The sequence below is a fragment of the Vanacampus margaritifer genome, chromosome 6, assembly GCF_051991255.1.
Source record: "Vanacampus margaritifer isolate UIUO_Vmar chromosome 6, RoL_Vmar_1.0, whole genome shotgun sequence".
Lineage (NCBI taxonomy): Eukaryota > Metazoa > Chordata > Actinopteri > Syngnathiformes > Syngnathidae > Vanacampus > Vanacampus margaritifer.
Window position 1 is genome coordinate 23,225,510 of NC_135437.1, and position 18,756 is coordinate 23,244,265.

General features: G+C 37.7%; 1 protein-coding gene across 1 annotated transcript in view; it reads right to left on the bottom strand.

The window, feature by feature from the left end:
- Nucleotides 1-18,756, bottom strand: part of zfpm1 (zinc finger protein, FOG family member 1) — a 104,717-nt gene that overhangs the window by 53,444 nt on the left and 32,517 nt on the right. Inside the window, exon 2 of the mRNA XM_077568518.1 lies at nucleotides 1,381-1,527. Within this exon, the coding sequence (XP_077424644.1) occupies nucleotides 1,381-1,527 (147 nt within the window). The remainder of the gene's footprint in view (nucleotides 1-1,380; nucleotides 1,528-18,756) is intronic.

Here is an 18,756-nt window from a genome sequence, read left to right on the forward strand (position 1 = left end):
AATATGACTGAACAATCTGCTATCAGACGGTACAAGCGGGAGGCGTGGGATAAGAGGTGCATTGAGGGGCTAGATTTACCGGTCTCTAGATTGAGCCTGAGGATTTTTTTTTAAATATAGATATATTTTTAAAATATGCTGAGGGGCCATTTTATTGGGTACAAAATGAAAAAAAATCGATATCACAGAAGATGATCACATGGCAGTAACTCAGTGGTCAAGAGAATCTGCTGAAGCTCAAACTAAACTTCAGAATGGAGAGGAGAGGTGATATAGTATGAAATTTAGAATGCTGTGACCGTTCACATCCCTAATGAAGTGACCAAGATAATCACGGTTATCACAAAACGCAGTCCAGCATCCGGTTTCTGTTTCAGAATGTCATTTAATTGACTGCGTGTCAGCACTAATAATGTCCACTGAGCCATAGTTATTTGGGGGGGGGGGGGGAAGCATTGACACTAAAATGTCAAAGTTTGTAGTTAGAGAAATCTCAATAATTATTAATGATGCATGTAGAGAATCAAGTGTGGAAAACAACAACAAACTAAATGGGTGTCACTATAGTTTATTTCTTTTTTTAAAATACACACACACACATGCAACCTTTAATTGTCCTTTATGGTAGCTGTTCGATAATAATCTCCTATGTCAACGTTATGAGGATTTTGATTTTTGATTTAAAAAAATGTTCTCTGGCTTCCAGCATGTGCTGTGAAAAACAACCAATGAAAACGTCTCTTACACAATGCCACGTTGCAACAAGAATCTCTATTCGCTGCCAAAACAATCTTTGTACTGGAAACAAGCAGGCACACAACACAGTGAAAAGGAAAGCTGACCATTGTTACTTGGTTTTATTGACCCACATGTGGACAATCTTCGATTACCGACATACAGCATTTGAGCAACAATTAAAGTTATATTATGATTTATGCATGTAGAAATGAAGTACAAATGTCTGGGGGGACAGGCTACGAGTACTAATTATTTTTCAGAAAATGTGTTTTAAAAACGTAATGATCACAGGAAAATAACACTTAACTCTTTGACTGCCAAAAATGTTAAATAACGTTTAGTAAAATCCTATGGAGGAGTGCCAAAGACGTTAAAAGACGTTTGTTTCCAAACAGAGGTGAAACTAACCATTTTCTATTGTTGATTACTGAAAAACGGAATAAGGTAGAAACAAACTTTTTTTTCTGATGGAAGATGAGAGTCCAATCTTTCATTTGGTAGTATGTGTGTTTCCATAGTCCAAACACATAATTTTCTGTGGACCTTGAAAGATCAGTCAAAATGCTTAAATGGGCTGGCACCCACGGCATCCCTTTTCTGAAAATGTCTGGCAGTCAAAAAGTAAAAGGTGCTGCATCCCACCTTCATTGTACGGTGGTGTGTAGGGCGGCGGACTGCTGCTGTCACCCTCTGCTGAATCCTCCAGGTCCGAGGCCTCTGCCTCCTCTCCGGAGAGGCTCAAGTTGTCAAGAGTGTTTTCCTCATTGCCGTCAAGATCACCAAGGATACCTGCAAGACAGAGATGGGTGGAAATGAAACACACTGTAGAAATAAAAAAACGTATATGGTTGGTGAGGGGTCAGTTTGGGTATTTGTTTTTTCTTTACATTTAGTTTCAAACTGTGACATCATTCGACCCTTCCAGATCACATGACAAAGGACTGTTTACAGTACAGTGTAAAAACCATGAGGCATCTTAAATTGAATTGTTGGTCTTCTTTTCCAAATCAACAAAAAATTCCAATTGTATTATATGCATTTGAAAGAAATTTTCTTCTACCAGTTCCAATACATAAAATCTAAGAGAAATGAAAATTGTAAAAGCATAAAACAGACAATACATGCAAATTGAACCAATGGTTAAAAAAAAAAGGGTTTCAAGACAGGGAACCCTCTTAACAATCTAATCCATAAGATTAATGGCAGAAGCCAAAGGGGACCCAAAGCCAAATTGCAGTATACCTAAAATTGAAGCTAAAAGAGTGATTAGTGAAGGGCTGATCTATATCAATTACAATTTCACAATCCCTACTGACCATAGTAATTATACAGTACTTTTGATCTATTTTAGCCTGTTTGAAGATTACATCCATGAAAAGGGGGGGAAAAAAAGCTTCTTCATTATTAATGCCTCCTCTTTAAGATTAATATATCAGCCTTCTTAAAATGGTACATTGGGAGCTCAGAACCGTCTCTTGTTTGCCGCATTTCAAACCTCAGTTGTGATTCTTCGTTGCCAGAATATACTAGCGGCCATTTTCATTTCCCCAGAGATGGTGAAAAACTGAACGATTGAGTCGAGCCCATTTTTTTAAGAGCATTTGAGCTCTTGATTGAGACAGAAATAGTTCATGTGCTCCCTTGTCAAGGGAGAACAGCAGACGGCGAAAATATTCGAAAGAAGCAATGGCGCAAGGTTTGACATTTAATTTAGAGAGGAAAACGTGATTACAGTTGGCCCCGCCCCTCTGCCTCAACCCAGACAGGTTGTAAATTAATTCTAATTTGCTTGTGTCAGAACCAATAGAGGGATTGTTTCAGAAGTAAAGCCGTGACTTGGGGCGTATATATTTACAATGCTGAAACAAAGGAGTCTATAATCTATACAAAGCACACAACAATGCCTGTGAATGAAGAAGCTTGTAGAAAAAGGGAGAGGCAATTTTTCTAATTCTGTTAATTTCACTTGCAAAGCAATTAAAAGCAGGCAGAGATAATGCTTGGAAACAATCGCTGCCTGACAAAGTGTTTCTGTCTTTGTAAATGAAACATCTTTAGGCTAATTTCAACTTCCACGCCTGCATGGTTCACTCTAATTTCAGATAAAATTAACATAGCTAGATTTGGACCTTCATAAGAGAAAAAGATAGTCAAGGGGGGGGGGATCGATCCCATACACAATATTTTTAGAATTAGGCCCATGCCGTCCAAGCGTTGCTTTATCTCGTTTCCAGTATCTATGAGGACATTTTCATACAATTAATTTTGCTTTAATCATAATTGTACAAAGGGACTTCTCTGTATAAAATTCCAATTACATTTTGTGTTTCAAATGTAAGTCTGAATTTTGATTTCTTTCCTCATTACAGCCCTGGTTTAATGAATCAATGACTGCATCACTGCTTTCGGACATTGAATGGTACAGAAAAAGTTTTGACTTTCTTCTTTATCCAAGGAGAAATATCTTCTCCTTCTTGTGTCTTGGAGAGTTGGTAGAAAGGATAGTGGGGGGGGGGGGGGGGTGGTGGTGTAAGATTTAAGTGGTGCATTTTCCACTTCATTTGCCACTTAAAGTGTTAAAGCTATATTAATTGTTATTCTCAGATGTATCCATCAGGAAAATTGGACTGAACTATAGGAGATGGAGGCACTTATGTATTATCAATTGGGCTGAACTCGTCAAATAGCACTGAACTTTCCGAGTTGAAGTAATGACGCAATCCAATGCTCGAGAAAAGAGCCTTCAGATGCCTCACTCTTTGACTGCCAGACATTTTCAGAAAAGGGATGCCGTGGGTGCCAGCCGATTTAAGCATTTTGACTGATCTCTCAAGATCCACAGGAAATTTTGTGTTTGGACTATGGAAACACACATGCTACCAAATGAAAGATTGGACTCTCATCTTTCATCAGAAAAAAAAGTTTGTTTCTACCTTATTCCGTTTTTCAGTAATCAACAATAGAAAATGGTTAGTTTCACCCAAATGCTCTGTTTTGAAACAAACGTCTTTTAACGTCTTTGGCACTCCTCCGTAGGATTTTACTAAACGTTATTTAACGGTTTTGGCAGTCAAAGAGTTAATTCCAAAAACGTAATGATCACAGGAAAATAACACTTAAGTGCAAAGTTGAAGAATGAAAGCTAAGAGAAAGTGAAACCCCAAAATTCCTCAGTGACACAAAAAGGATGATAAATAATACGCTTTCCATTCAGAAAAGCTTTTATTCCAGTTTTTTTTTAAGCCCAAGTAAAAATAAATAAAAAATCCACATGATAGCGAAAGATCTTTCCAGTTAAGATAATGAACTAAGTAAACGTATTTTCAATAATCCCTGACAGGATGAAAGGAGATTTTAGCAAAAGAAGAGGCTGCTTTAGATAAACACACCAAAGATTAATTTAATCCATGAAACACTTGTAAATCCTAGTGTATCGGAAAATCAAGGTTTAATAATATACATAAATTGTTACTGCAAGGTTTTTTATTTTTGGACAGTAAAAATATAGGAATATGAACTGTAAGAGCCCAAATGCACTTTATGTTAAGATTATGTCGATTATCGTTTGAGTTAAGTTCTTTTGGTGAAAATCATTTCTGTATTGGCACAGGGTGGGTGGTTTATCTTATCTTATAAGCATTTAACAACTTTTTATTTAAGAATATTTTACAGTATATACACTGTGTATTGAACAGGGGTGTCAAATTAGTGTGTTCATTTTTAGTTAATTTAAAATTCCTTTAATGCCAGAATTTTTTTTAACGCGCGATTAATAACCGCCCCTTACTTAGAAAGCTTGTACTGGGGGAATTCCATTGGCAACGCAGCAGACACGTCCACGTCAAAATTTAGCAGTAATGAATTTAATAATAATCCATATATTTGTGGAGACTGGGGTCAAACTGTATTTTACAATTTTAAAAATGTGCAGAATGTCACAAGTTACTTCATGTTAAAGATTAGATAGCTATCACCAACGTCTAAAAAATGCAATTATGCCATCTAGTGGCAGAACAATAACGTCAACACAAATTAATATCACACTCGTTTTTTACAGTACAGTGCAGCTTTTTAATTTTAACTAAATTTTATGAATTATTATGAAATAACTATCAATAACTAAAAGATGCAGCCATATTTCTATTAGTTTAACATTCTTTTCCCACTTTTATGTTAACAAGAGTATGAAAACTTTTGAAAATGTAATTGTACATTTAGAACGGATAGAAAATTTGCGATTAATTGTGAGTAACCTATTAAAGTCATGCGATTAACTACGATTAAACATTTTAATTGCCCGACACCCATAGTAAAAAACTACAATGGCCTCAAATGCAAATAATAAAATATAGATTCTGTGAATTCATGTTGACTTGAAGGTAACATTTTCCAATATTCAGTCAACTGTTTTTCTTTAGTTCATGTAAAACAACCACAAAAGGGCCGCCGATATCCGAGTACAATACCATGAAATAAGACCTGATATAGGCCCGATGCAATACCTGGTATCAGTACTCGCCCATACCTAATTGTTTTATCCTTTGTCGAATCAAGACATCTGTGTGTTTGGAAAAAATATATACAGACGCTCCCCTACTTACAAACATTCGAGTTACGAACAACGGTACATACGAACATGTCTGCGCGTACAGTATGTCGAAAAATGTTCGGTAAATTAGATTTTGTATGCGCGCCTTTTTCCGAGTAGTGCTTCTTTCCGCCACTAATGCCGACGCTTGGCGCTGTGAGAGCTCACCCAGCATTGGAGGCTCAGCAACGTGTCGAGGAGGAAGAGGAAGAAACGCCGGTCCCCATGAAGGAGGAAGTAACTTTTAAAGCCCATTCCAGCGACGACGAAGACCCACTCATGATATAAAATCCTCCTCTTCCTCCTCCATCATCTCCTTAAGCATCGAGTACATCTTCCAAAAGTAAGTTAAACTTCATTTTATTTATCTTATTACGTACATGTACATACTGTGTGTCTTTCGCTCTCTCTCTCTAACATACGTAGTACAGTACAGTACTGTACGTATTCTCTCCATTTTATTAAATGTTTTTTTCAGTACAAACCAATGCAGGTTACTTATACAAGCCTTAAACATACTTATATAAACCTTCAATATACTTATATAGGCTTTAAACATAAATTATAATACAAAATATAGCGCTGAAGAAAAATATAGCGCTGAAGCAACTTACGAACAAATTCACCTTACGAACGATCGCTCGGAACGTAACTCGTTCGTAAGTAGGGGAGCACCTGTATATACAATGGAAAGTCTTGGACAAATCAGAGTATATTATGGTGGAACTGGCATTTCACGTCCTGAAAAACTATTGTAAATATGGCTACATTTTTTATTCATGATGCAATTGTAGATGCAAATGTGATGGACAAGAACATCCCTCATGCACACACAAGATGATGGTGTGAAGGTATGTCTCGGTTGAACACTGAAAACAGGACTTAAGTTCTTGCTGACACACATCAAGATGAAACTGAGAAGAATTCTGTACAAAAGGGAGAATACTTGAGCTGCTGCTCAGGGACTGTCGCTGTCTGTCTTAGAGAGGCACGAGGAGAGGCAGAACAAAGTGATGCAGCTGATGAAGGCACCCAAGATACTGCTTTATTAACTCTCCATCCACATCAAACCTGCGGCAGGCAGCTCCGTGATTAAACACTGAGACAACACACATCAAACCTGTATGCTCAACAAGCCTGATTAAACACACGCAAGCCTTCGCCGCTCTTACGCTAATAACCCAACGCACAGGGAGAGAGAGAAAAAAAAAAAAGGAGAATGGGGGTGTACTTGTATCAGACAATCATAGATTTAGAAAGAAAAACATGAGGAAAGGATATTTAAAAAGACGACAGGAGAGGATGGCAGCTCGGCAAACGTGACTGGAGAGGAGCCACTTATCGATCGGTGTAAAGGCGTGAGAAAATCGTTCAATCAACTTTTTCGCAGCTCCCTCGGGTCGTGCGCTCAATGCCAACAACCAATCCAAACAAAATCAGCACGGACCACTTCAAATATATCTTATTACAGTGCCATGCCTTGGACTTACAAGTTCATTTCTAACCATGGCCACGCTGCTAGGGCAAATCATTCATTTTAAATCAACTTTCCCAAGTGAAATGAATGGAAATTAATCCGTAGCCCCCCCAACCCCACCCCTACAAATAACTTCCACATGTTTTATTACGTTTTTGGGAGCACAGTATTGTATAATATAAAAAATATGGCTTCATGACATTTGACTAAGCCAAAAGACACGCATATGCGGAAATCAAGCAGAGCTTACCAAACCAGTGAGAGTGGACGCAGCTGGAGGCGCAACAATTAATCAACAACTAATGGATTATCAATTCATCAATAATTTTTTGATAATCGATTTATCACTTTGACACCTTGTTTAATACAGAATTGGCATGGATGATAAATATTCTCAGATTTCTGAAGTGTTGAAATAAAACTAAATTGCTAAACAATGATCAATATTATTATCTTTTTTTTTACATGAATTGAATATTAATTTATATTTGTGCATTTCCTGCACTGTCAATTTGTAATAATGTAACATTTTTGATAATAGGGGATGTAATTCCAAAAATTTTTCTTTTTAAATCGGATTAATCGAGTAATCAACAAAATAATCGACAGATTAAACAATGATTAAAATAATCGTTATTTGCAGCCCTAGACTCAGCGCAGTTTACAGGATTTCTTAATAGCACAATTACTTGCAGTTTTCACTTTCTTGAAAGCCATACTGAGAGATGATTTACAACAACAAAAACAACAACAAAAACAACGCTGTGTGAGAGTAAACACGGCGTTTTGCAGTGGTGGGAAATTCCGGTCCTTGAGGGCCAGAGACCTGCATGTTTTAGATGTTTTCCTCCTCCAACACACTTGATTCAAATGATAAGGATCGATATCAGGCTTCTGCAAAGCTTGCTGCAGAAGCCTGAGATTCTTTATCATTTGAAGAGATTCATCATTTCAATCAGGTGATTAGGAGGAGGGAAATATCTATTCTAAAACATGCAGGACTCTGGCCCTCAAGGACCGGAATTGTCCACCTCTGTTATAGAGTGACTAATCTTAACTTATTCACTGCTATTGCTATTTCTATTAGTTTCGCCTTTTCCCCCCCACTTTTGTTAACAATGTGAAAACCTAGAAAAAAATGTATTGTACATTTAGAACAGATATAAAATATGTGATTAATCTTGAGTTAACTAGTGAAGTCATTTGATTAATTAAAATTAAAAAATGTAAATCGCCTGATGCTCCAAATAAGAAAAAGAAAGAAAAGATTATTAAAAATTAGGGGCGTCAGACGATTACATTTTGAAATTGTAATTAATCGCATGACTTCAATAGTTAAGTCACGATTTATCACACATTTTATATCTGTTCTAAATGTACAATACATTTTTTTCTTAGGTTTTCATACTCTTGTCAACAAAAGTGGAAAAAATGTGAAACTAATAGAAATAGTTCAAATGAATTTTTGACGTCTGTCTATAGCCAATAATGGCAGTGAATGAGTTAATTACTTGCATCTTAATTATTTTTCAGGAGCAAATAATTGTTTTTTTTAGCTCAATTTTCATAGTACAGTGGACACCCGCAGATTCGCATATTTGTGTTGTTTTTTTTTTTCATTAATATTTTATATTTAGGGGGGTATTTTTAGGGGTGGGTGGACCCCACTAATTTTTCCCAGTTTCATGTTTTTGGGGGGTTTATATCACCACCCAATCCCCCCCACCCCACCCTGCTGCAATGTGCAAATAATTAGAAGGTGATAACTGTTGGAATTTTCCCTTTTCTCCTCAAAAGAAATATAAAATATATGTTAGTTTACAACATTTTAATCTTATATAATCATATTTACAGCAGCTCAATAGTTGTTGTTTTTTTTTTAAAGTTCATTGTAATTGTGTTGAAATAATAAATACAATTGCATTTTGTTCATGGTTAGTTAAGAAATCATCGTCTTCCACATGTGACCCTTTTTTTAAGCCAACACAGGAACTTGGCAGTCTAAATGCGTCGAGTTCAAAGGAATTCAAGTCCTCTTTAACTCAACTGCATGCATGTCTAAATGAAGAAGATTCTCTCGATCTCTCTCCCTCATTCTCCTTTCTGACCTGCCGTCTTCCTCATTTCTCTCCTTATCTTCATCATCTCCATCTTTACTTTATTCCTCTTTGTGGCCCTTTTAATATCTCTCGTGCTCTCTCCCCATTCCTTATAGCACCACCTCTTCCTGTTCTCCCTCTCCCTCCCTCTCCTTCACCTCCAACTCTTCCTCCTCCTCTTCTTTTTCGACGAAAAAAAAAACGTAGTGACTGCGAGCGTCACTCTGCGCGGATAGCTGGGAGCCGTTGGCGGTTATCGGCTCCAGCAGACTCTCTCTGCCGGTCTGATCTGTCTCCTCTTCATTAAGCAAATACGCCGACGTGGAAATGAAAACATAATAGCTATTTGATTTCCAGCGAGATATTTTGCATATTGGTTCGGAGCTGATAGCGGAATTTCATCAAGTCGTTTTTTTCCCCCCCTCTCTCCGTCTCTCTCCCCCATTCGCTCTCCCGCCATCACCACTGCCACTGCTTTTCCCCAACCCCCCGACACAACCCTCTTCCCCCTTCCCTCCATCCACACACTTTAAAAACTGAATTACTGAGATGGGGCGACTTTCAGAGAGATTTCTTTGCATTGCTGGGAAGAAGGGGGTGGGGTAGGAGGGTGTGGGGGGGGTGGAATCTGGTTCCCCAGGAAGACTACTTAAACGATTAAATACCCCCCATTCTCATCTTTTTTTTTTCTCTGCTTCTCCCTCTTTTGATAACAAGGAAGAAAATTTAAAGAATTCACAGTGCTTTAGGTTGACTGCACTAATCAGAGATAGGAGGGAGAAAATTAACTCCTTAATGAGCAGAGCCGTCTCCCCGATAAAGGTCCTGGTGAGACGGCGAAGTGGGACACTGGCTGAACCTTGGGAGAGAGACAGTAAGGGGGAGAGATGGGAGATGGAAAGCGATAGAGCTGGCCAGTGGACGGCTTGTAATCGAAACAGAATGAGTGAGACTTGACACCATGCAGAGGAACAATTAGTTTAGCCTCCTTCTCCTCAGAGGAGATATTTGCTTCTGGAGGTAAGAGGGGGGGGGGCAGGTAGCGAGATAGTAGCGATACGGGCCTTATAGCATCACAGATACCCTTCGTGCATTGCCTCAGCACCAGACGTGATGAATGGTCCAGTAGTGGAGTATATCCTTCATGCCCCACTGAGAGAAAAACTAGGCCTGCAGAAGAGGAGCAGCAGCTTTTTGGCCACAGGCCTACAGTATCTGATAGTCCAGCGCCTCTCGCGAGGACTATTCACTGCCCCTGAACCCAAAGAAATAAATCTCCCTGATGCTGTGTTCCGTGTTCGGACACTATGTTGCTTCAAACCCGATAGCAGTCCTGCCATGTTAGAGCTTCAGCTCGTAGAGTATGGGAACACTTACATAGATGTGGACGATAAAATGTCAAAAATAAGTCTTAAGTGATGAAAACTGTCTTTCAACAATTGTCGTCACAAAAGGCTAATTCCAAACTATTTAACTCATTCACTGCCATTGACAGCTATAGACGTCCAAAAATTAATTTTAACTATTTTTATTAGTTTAACATTTTTTCTCACTTTTGTTAACAAGAGTTTTAAAACCTAAAAAAAAAAATTGACGATAAAAAAATTGTAATCGCCTGATGCCCCTAATTTTTAATAATCTTTTCTTTAAAAAAAAATATATATATATATATTTTTTTTTTTTTTCCGAACAACCAGGTCGTAGAGTAATGGACAATGGGTAGGCCCAAGACTATTTTGAGCCTATCATACTGGCAAAACTATACAAGCTAATTTTTAGTAATCTCTTTGTCACTTCTGGTTGTCTGGTCACTACCAGAATAGGATAATTTATTTTATGTATTAATGAGAGGAGAATCGATGGATGACAAAATTAAATCTGACCTCAAGTCAAAAATGTGTGCGCCCACTAGTCTAAACAAGATATTTTGAGCAATATTGGGTCGGTGAAATAAGATTTACATTGAAAAATCCACCCATTTTTATCCTTATCAGAGGGTGGCCATTTTGTCTTGTACACTGTAAAAAGAGAATTGTTTAACCAATTACAAATTGAATTGTTGACTAACTTAAAAAAATGCTTCAAATGGTAACACACAAATGAATTAAAAGAATCCAAAGTGAATACATTAAGTTGAATTATTATGAGTTCATTAAACGTAATATATTCACTTGAATTAAGTTAATCTAAAGGTAATCCAAAGTGAACATATTAAGTTTATTAATATATTCACTTTGGATTGATTTCATTCAATCGTGTGTTACCAATTGAAGCAATTTTTTTAAGTTGTTCAACAATTGAATTTGTCATTTTAAATTGGTTCAACAATTCTCTTTTTGCCACCTGCTGTTGACCGAAATGGATGCCACAGCGCCCACGGCTCACGTTCTGGGTTCGGTCACGTGATGTTCGCGAGGCAAGCCCATCAGCACTGTAACGTTAATTTCAGTCAAAAGCAGGTGGCAGTATAGGACAAAATGACCGCCACCAGAGATGGATAAAAACGGTTGTAAATTTTATTCCATAAATACAATATTAATCAGAATACCGTGTGGGGGCACAAAGAACATATTAACTGTGTTGACAATCTACCAGGCGTAATCACATGCTTATTTATGACAAGTTATTGTTGATTTGTACGTGTTGTGCTTCAGGTAGAATTTAGTTTGAATTGCCTTTATAGATATTGACTAACTTAAGAAAACCATCCAATCACCTCAAGTGCCCTGGCATTAAACACAAAAGCTATTTGTTATATTTATGGTTAACTTAAAACAAGTTTTCCCTACAGCTCTAAAACGGCAAAGTTATGGTAATCAACAAATCTTGTGGAAATGATCTCTACGTTTAGTGAGGTGTGACAAGTGTACACGTGTCGCATAGATACTGACATGTTGATATCATGTTTGAGAAGGCGCATGTCATATTTCACCTCTGACGGAGATTTATTTAGCTGCTACAAAGTCACCTCTATGCTCCTCAGATTATCTCTTCTTACATCGTCGTTTTCAAATAGTGTAGCTCAATGAGTTTGGTGCATTTTGAAAACAATTCCCGTACAAATGAAAGGCTTTCAGACTTCTCTCTGAAGCTGAGGAAAAAGGAAACGTACATGTTTGCAAATTTATTGTAATACGGGATCTGAACAAATATTGTACTTTGTCTCCTAATGTATCAATGAGGTGTGTCACATTTACAAGCTATTGGCTCAAGTATGTCCTCTGGTAGCCTACTGTATTGTTTTTTCATGTTCCTGGCAGCACTTCAGACGCTCGAAAAGAAGGGGGGGGTTGGTTAAGTTGTAATTTCCTCAAGGACATCCTACTCCCGCATACATCAATATGCATCAATCGAAATAGAAAATGAGCCACGCATGTTGGTGAAATGTTAATGAAAAATAAGCATATGTGCACAGTGATAACAATGTGTTAACACCGTTAAAACACAAGCATCTTGTCAGAATAACTTTTGTGTCGTCGTGCTCCAACCTTCACAGGTTTGACATTAATCTCCGTGCCCACACCAAAGCATTTTTTTTTTTTAAACTGCACATGAGTCACACTATTATATCATCAGAGTCAGCCAGAAACCTCCTATGCCAAAATAGGGGAGTGAAGGGGGGGGGGGGGGGGGGGAATTAACTCTTTGACTGCCAGACGTTTTCAGACGGGATGCCGTGGGTGCCAGCCAATTTAAGCATTTTGACTGATCTTTTGACTGATCTTTCAAGGTCCACAGAAAATGATGTGTTTGGACTATGGAAACACACATACTACCAAATGAAACATTGGACTCTCATCTTTCACCAGAAAAAAAAGTTTGTTTCTACCTTATTCCGTTTTTCAGTAATCAACAATAGAAAATGGTTAGTTTCACCTCTGTTTTTAAACAAACGTCTTTTAACGTCTTTGGCACTCCATAGGATTTTACTAAACGTTATTTAACGTTTTTGGCAGTCAAATAGTTAATATCAAATTGCTGAGGACCCAGAAAACCAGTTGGGTTTTCTGAGAGGTTTTCAGAGTGGCCTTAAACAAAAGTGTTGCGTTTATATTTTTGTTGAGTATATTTAGAGCAAATACAAATGCTATTAGGCAACACAGTGGAATAGTCATTAGCATGTCTGGGGTCAAATATTGGCTCAGGCCCAACAGTGTGCATGTTTTTGCATGTTCAACCCATGCCTATGTGAGTTGTTTTTTTTCCCCCTCATCCTTAAAACACACCCGGTAGGTCAGATTGAATTATCCACAGGTGTGAATGTTTGTTTGGCTATTCAGGTTGAATCTCAGACTGTGCAGTTGTACTTCACGTTGTGGCCAGTTTAATGAAATAATCAAATCAATACCTTGCGCATTTATGATGCAGCAATGACGGTAACAGAGGTTCAAAACAGGTGTTGTTTAAAAATGCAAAAAGAAAAGAGGGGTGGCGTTTTGAATAAGAGTGATAAAGAGCAGTTGCCATGCAGCCTGAGCTAAGACCCTGGACTATTGAAGCCAGGCATGCAGACGAGAAAGCCAGCTGATAAGCCCCACTGATAAAAGATGGAAAATAGCAGCAGATTTGAACTTTCCCACCATCCTAAGATCCATGGGAGGAGGGGGTTGAGTCTACTTACTTACTGAATCCCTCTTTCTATCTACACGTACACACATAGACTCACTCACACACACCACATCCACCATCACCCCGTTACCTCCAGACACACCAGCAAGGCCGATACACAGCGAAAGGATGCACGGTTGATTTCTCCAAATCCAAACAAAGTGCATGCAATTCTGTGAAACAACTTTCAATCCAACCATTTTAACTCATTCACTGCCATTGACGGCAATAGACGTCAAAAATTAATTTGAACTATTTCTATTAGTTAAAAAAAAATCCACTTTTGTTAACAAGAGTATGAAAAAAAAAACTTATTTTTTTAAATACAGATATAAAATGTGTGGATTAATCGTGAGTTAACTATTGAAGTCATGCGATTAATTACAATTAAAAACTTTAATCGCCTGACGTGACTTAAAGATTATTAAAAATTCGGGGCGTCGGGCGATTAACATTTTTAATCGTAATTAATTGCATGACTTCCCTAGTTAACTCACAATTAATCACAAATTGTATATCTGTTCTAAATGTACAATAAAAGAAATATAGGTTTTCATACTCTTGTTAACAAAAGTAAACTAATAGAAAGAGTTTTAATGATTTTTTTACGTCTATAGCCGCCAATGGCAGTGAATGAGTTAAAAAAAGAAGAGGAAAATTCTATAAAATGCTTTATTCCACTCCACTCACTCAGTCTTCCCTCTCTCTACAAAAATATTTGGCCTTGAGGAAGATGGTGAAAATGTCAGCGTGATGAAATAAGGTCATCCCTGTATGGAGCGTGGGTGGGGCCATGCGTTGGAGGTGAGGTCTTTGATTCCTGGATTATTCGGCAGGTAATCTGATAGATAAAGGTAGTACTTTAAAATTAATAAAAAATAATACTAATAGTGGAACGGCTCGCCTATGTAACCTAACCTTATCCCGGAAAACACAGTTAAATTATTTAGCATAGCACCCGAAAGAAGCGTACATTTTACAATCCCAGCACTTTATCTCTCAACATCTTTTATTCAGTTAGCCGTCACTCTCCATGCTTGTTCTACAAAGTAACCTTCTTCCGCTCATCCTCTAAACTATTGCGGCCTTCATGATTATCAGAATGTCAACTGGAAACTTATGTACTGTAAGTGCAACGCAGATCAAACACACACACACACACACACACACCAATTTCTGCTGCTTCCAGAGACTAAACAACCGAGAGGGAGGAAGGAACAACAGCTCCTACAAAAAGAGACAAAAACATTCATGGAAAGTGTAACAAGATCTTCCCTGAGGGTGGTTTCACTTTGTTGGTGTGGTACAAATGGAAGGATTTCATTTCTAAAACTTTTTTTTTTATGAAGTCAATTTTGAGCTCATCAACGCTTCTTGACAAATTGCTGTTAATTTGGCCACACAAGTACCCCAAGAAAACCCACACAAGCACAGTGAGAACACTCCACACAGTTTATTTTGTCTTATCTTTGTTTTTTCAGCCTTATAATGGGCTGAGACCTTCTTGCACTTCAAAATGCTGCCAAATGCCAACTCAACTGTAATTCCTAAATGGTGGTCAGTGTCTGATTTTGTCAAATCCGAAAAGCACTTATGTCTCATCTATGTGTTTTTTTCCACTTCCATATATGAAGCATTATTGAGAAAATTAAATAAATTTTCCAAGCACTTAAAGAGCTACTTGACTCATTGAGACATTTTTAAAAAATTAATATGTCCAGAATTAATTTGATGGCGTCATTATTTTTTCAATTAACAATTAATACCTTTAAAAACTTATTTTTCTATGTCTCCGTTTGCTGGCCAAACCCAGAAAAAAGGTGAGCCGTGATTGGTTATTACATATTTCCTCAGTACATGTGATGTCACCTTCAGTCAAAAGCAAGTGGAAAAAATTGTTCTTTGACTGCCAAAAACGTTAAATAACGTTTAGTAAAATCCTATGGAGGAGTGCCAAAGACGTTAAAAGACGTTTGTTTAAAAACAGAGGTGAAACTAACCATTTTCTATTGTTGATTACTTAAAAACAGAATAAGGTAGAAACAAACTTTTTTTTTTCTGGTGAAAGATGAGAGTCCAATGTTTCATTTTGTAGTATGTGTGTTTCCATAGTCCAAACACATCATTTTCTGTGGACCTTGAAAGATCAGTCAAAAGATCAGTCAAAATGCTTAAATCGGCTGGCACCCACGGCATCCCGTCTGAAAACGTCTGGCAGTCAAAGAGTTATAGGTAATAATTGTACATGAAAAATAATGACAATATCGAATTAATTCTGGACATTCTGGTTTTTACTGCAGAAAAGGGCTCAGTGAGTCAAGCATCCCTCTAAAATGGATGTTATGTGTATTTTCCATCTTCATACATATTCAGAGTGTAAAGTTATAATGTAGGCCATTAACTTTCACTTCTACTTACTTTACATTGTCAATGTGTAATCTCAAAAAGTTTCTTTCAAAATTCCATACGGTGGGACAAAGCTCAAATTTATTGACAGGGAACCAGCTTGGTTTCGATCCCTTAGCTGAGATTAGAAAGACGGGATTGCGAGTGATATCGGTCCTCTCATCTCTTTGCTGGAAAGGGAGCAATTATAAAAGACATCCGAAAATGTTAAGACAGTCAAGAGCTAGTACCTAATTACCTGCTTTTATTATTCAATAATTACATTGTAAAGATTGTCTACTTTTAATGTGCCTATTGGCCAATGCTGCACTATAAATGAGTTCTATCACTTAACATCTACAGCGCGAGTGGCCTCTTGCAAAACATGAAGATGACTCTCTGAAGTAGTGACGAGAGAGAGAGAGAGAGAGAGAGAGAGAGAGAGATGAGATGGGCTAGGAGGGAGGAGGCAACAGTCACAACTCGGCTTTTGCATCCGTTATCTCCGCCTCCTGTCACAAGTCTTAAAATAAAAATAAAAATAAAGTGAGATGGTGGCAGCAGTGTTGGGGTGATAGCCCTGTGGAGCATGAAGAGGGGATGTAAAGGAGATAACTGGTTAAATATAACCTATTGCATGGCTGGCAGCAGCAAAGAAAGGAGGCATTTTCAAGAGGCAGGGCATCAGCGGAGCCCTCGTTGCCCTGATAACATCCACGTTAAGTGTGTGTGTAAGCAAAAGACATCCATAATTACTCTGCAGATGGAAAATACACACATAACACACAAGTATGCAAGCAAAGTCATGAAGGATTACTTTAACACGCGGACAAAGAGGGAGCAGAGCCAAGAAAAGATGCGCTCACTTACATCTACGTATCTTTCTGCCTTGCCAAAGGAAGTATCAGCAGCCCCATTCTCGCTCACCCCCTTTACAACGCCAAAAGTCACAACAGGATTTTTGATGGGAAAAATGTGCTTTCCTCAGATGATGGTTCGATAGGGGAGAGTACAGCCAAATGTCAAATATGATAAATGGAAGGGTGCAGAGACAAGATCGCTCACACAGCACAAGCAGGCACACACACACAGGGAAATACTCCCCTTCTTCATTTGGGCGCAGAAGAAACACACAATACGTTACGACTGTTTCTTCCATGCGAAAAGTCACGAAGATGACTGCCTTACATTTTGATAAGTTCCAAGAAAGTAATAAAAGATTGTGCGTTTAATTTCAACTAATAGTTGCAAATTTGATTTTAAGGGGTCTCATATACAAATACAGGGCTACTTTGAACAAGGACTGCAGCTAACAGTAATCGATTAATCAATTTTATGAATCATTGAATCGGGTTAAAAAAAAGTTTTCAAAATGACAAATCATAAATTAATTATGATTCAGTTACTGGTTTTGGTATGCAATGCAAGGAAAATTGGCAAAAATATTGATTGTTTTCCAAAGTAAAAGCAATTGCTTTATTTTGGTTCAAAACAAAGATAATAAGTCCGCCTTCATGGAGGACTACAGAAATCGGAGAATATTTACTAGATCTCATCGGCTAAATTCGGATCAGATGATATTTAGCATTTCGTGGAAAATCTGAGAAAACTGTAATATCTTAATTTGCGCAATTGTTTCCACGAAATAAGACATTATATGTTATAATTAATGTTTATCAGCAATTTTTTGAAGATTTTGTTTCCTATGAATTTCAATTGAGGTCAATTATAAGTGGGTTTTTGCTTTTCGTGGGCCGGGCCAGTCTCTATCCACCGCAAATGGAGGAAGTCACTGTAGAGAAAATATTTAAACAAAAAAAATCAATAGATATATTGCTCCATCTTCTGATCGACTAGGTGATCAGGTATCGTTTTTTCCAAACATGTTGATTGCTGATGGGCCGAAAAATCCTGAATCCTGTTGAGGAGTCAAAAATTCGAGCATTTGGACAATTTTAAATCAATAAAAAGGATCTCTAAAAAAATTCAATGTTTAGCAAAAATAATAATCAATTACTTTGATAATCAATTAATTGTCGATTAATCAATAATCATTGCACCTCTTCTTTGAACACACAAAAAAAGATGAAGTGACATCACTTTTGGCCCCTTTTTCAAAGAACAATGGCTTACTGGTGAGTGAAAATGCAAACTTGAAAAGATGTTCAAAGACGCGTTCTAAAAAACATTCTATAACATTTTTGTTGTTGTAATAGATTTCTTTTCATGCAATATATGTTCATGATTGCCCTTTCCCATTTCAAACTTTGCATGCTTCTGTAACAAACAGCATTTAAAAAAAAACTAACAAAATTGCACACAACACGTCTTCACTTACGCAAAAGTATTTCACACCCGTCGCCCGTTTAATAAAGCCTAAATGCTCCAGTAGTTTGAAAAGCTTAATTATTGAAGGTGTGCTCTGACATTTGAAAAGATGGCTTTCCAACCTTTCGGAGCTGGGTCATTGTGGGTTTATTTGTCACTTCTGACACCCCTCCTCTTTAAAAACGGCTCTCTGTTGACTAGATTAGCTCATGGTAACCTCAGTATCTGACCATCTGCTGACATCTATGATAGCATCAAGTCTGTGCAGGACCCTGTCAGGTTTTGTGACTTTTGGGGCCATGTAGCCTGGCCTTGCTGAGTGTGTGTGTGTGTGTGTGTGTGTGTGTGTGTGTGTGTAAGAGAGGATGAAGGAAGAGATATTTTAATATCTCGCCGGTGTGGATTGCTGATAATGTTTTAAGGCAAGGCCCAGTGGAACGAGTGGCGGTGGTACCTATCTGTAATTAGTAACCATTCGCTATCACTGATAAGATAAACTACGCCTGACCTTTTCCATTCGTCGCCATGGTAAC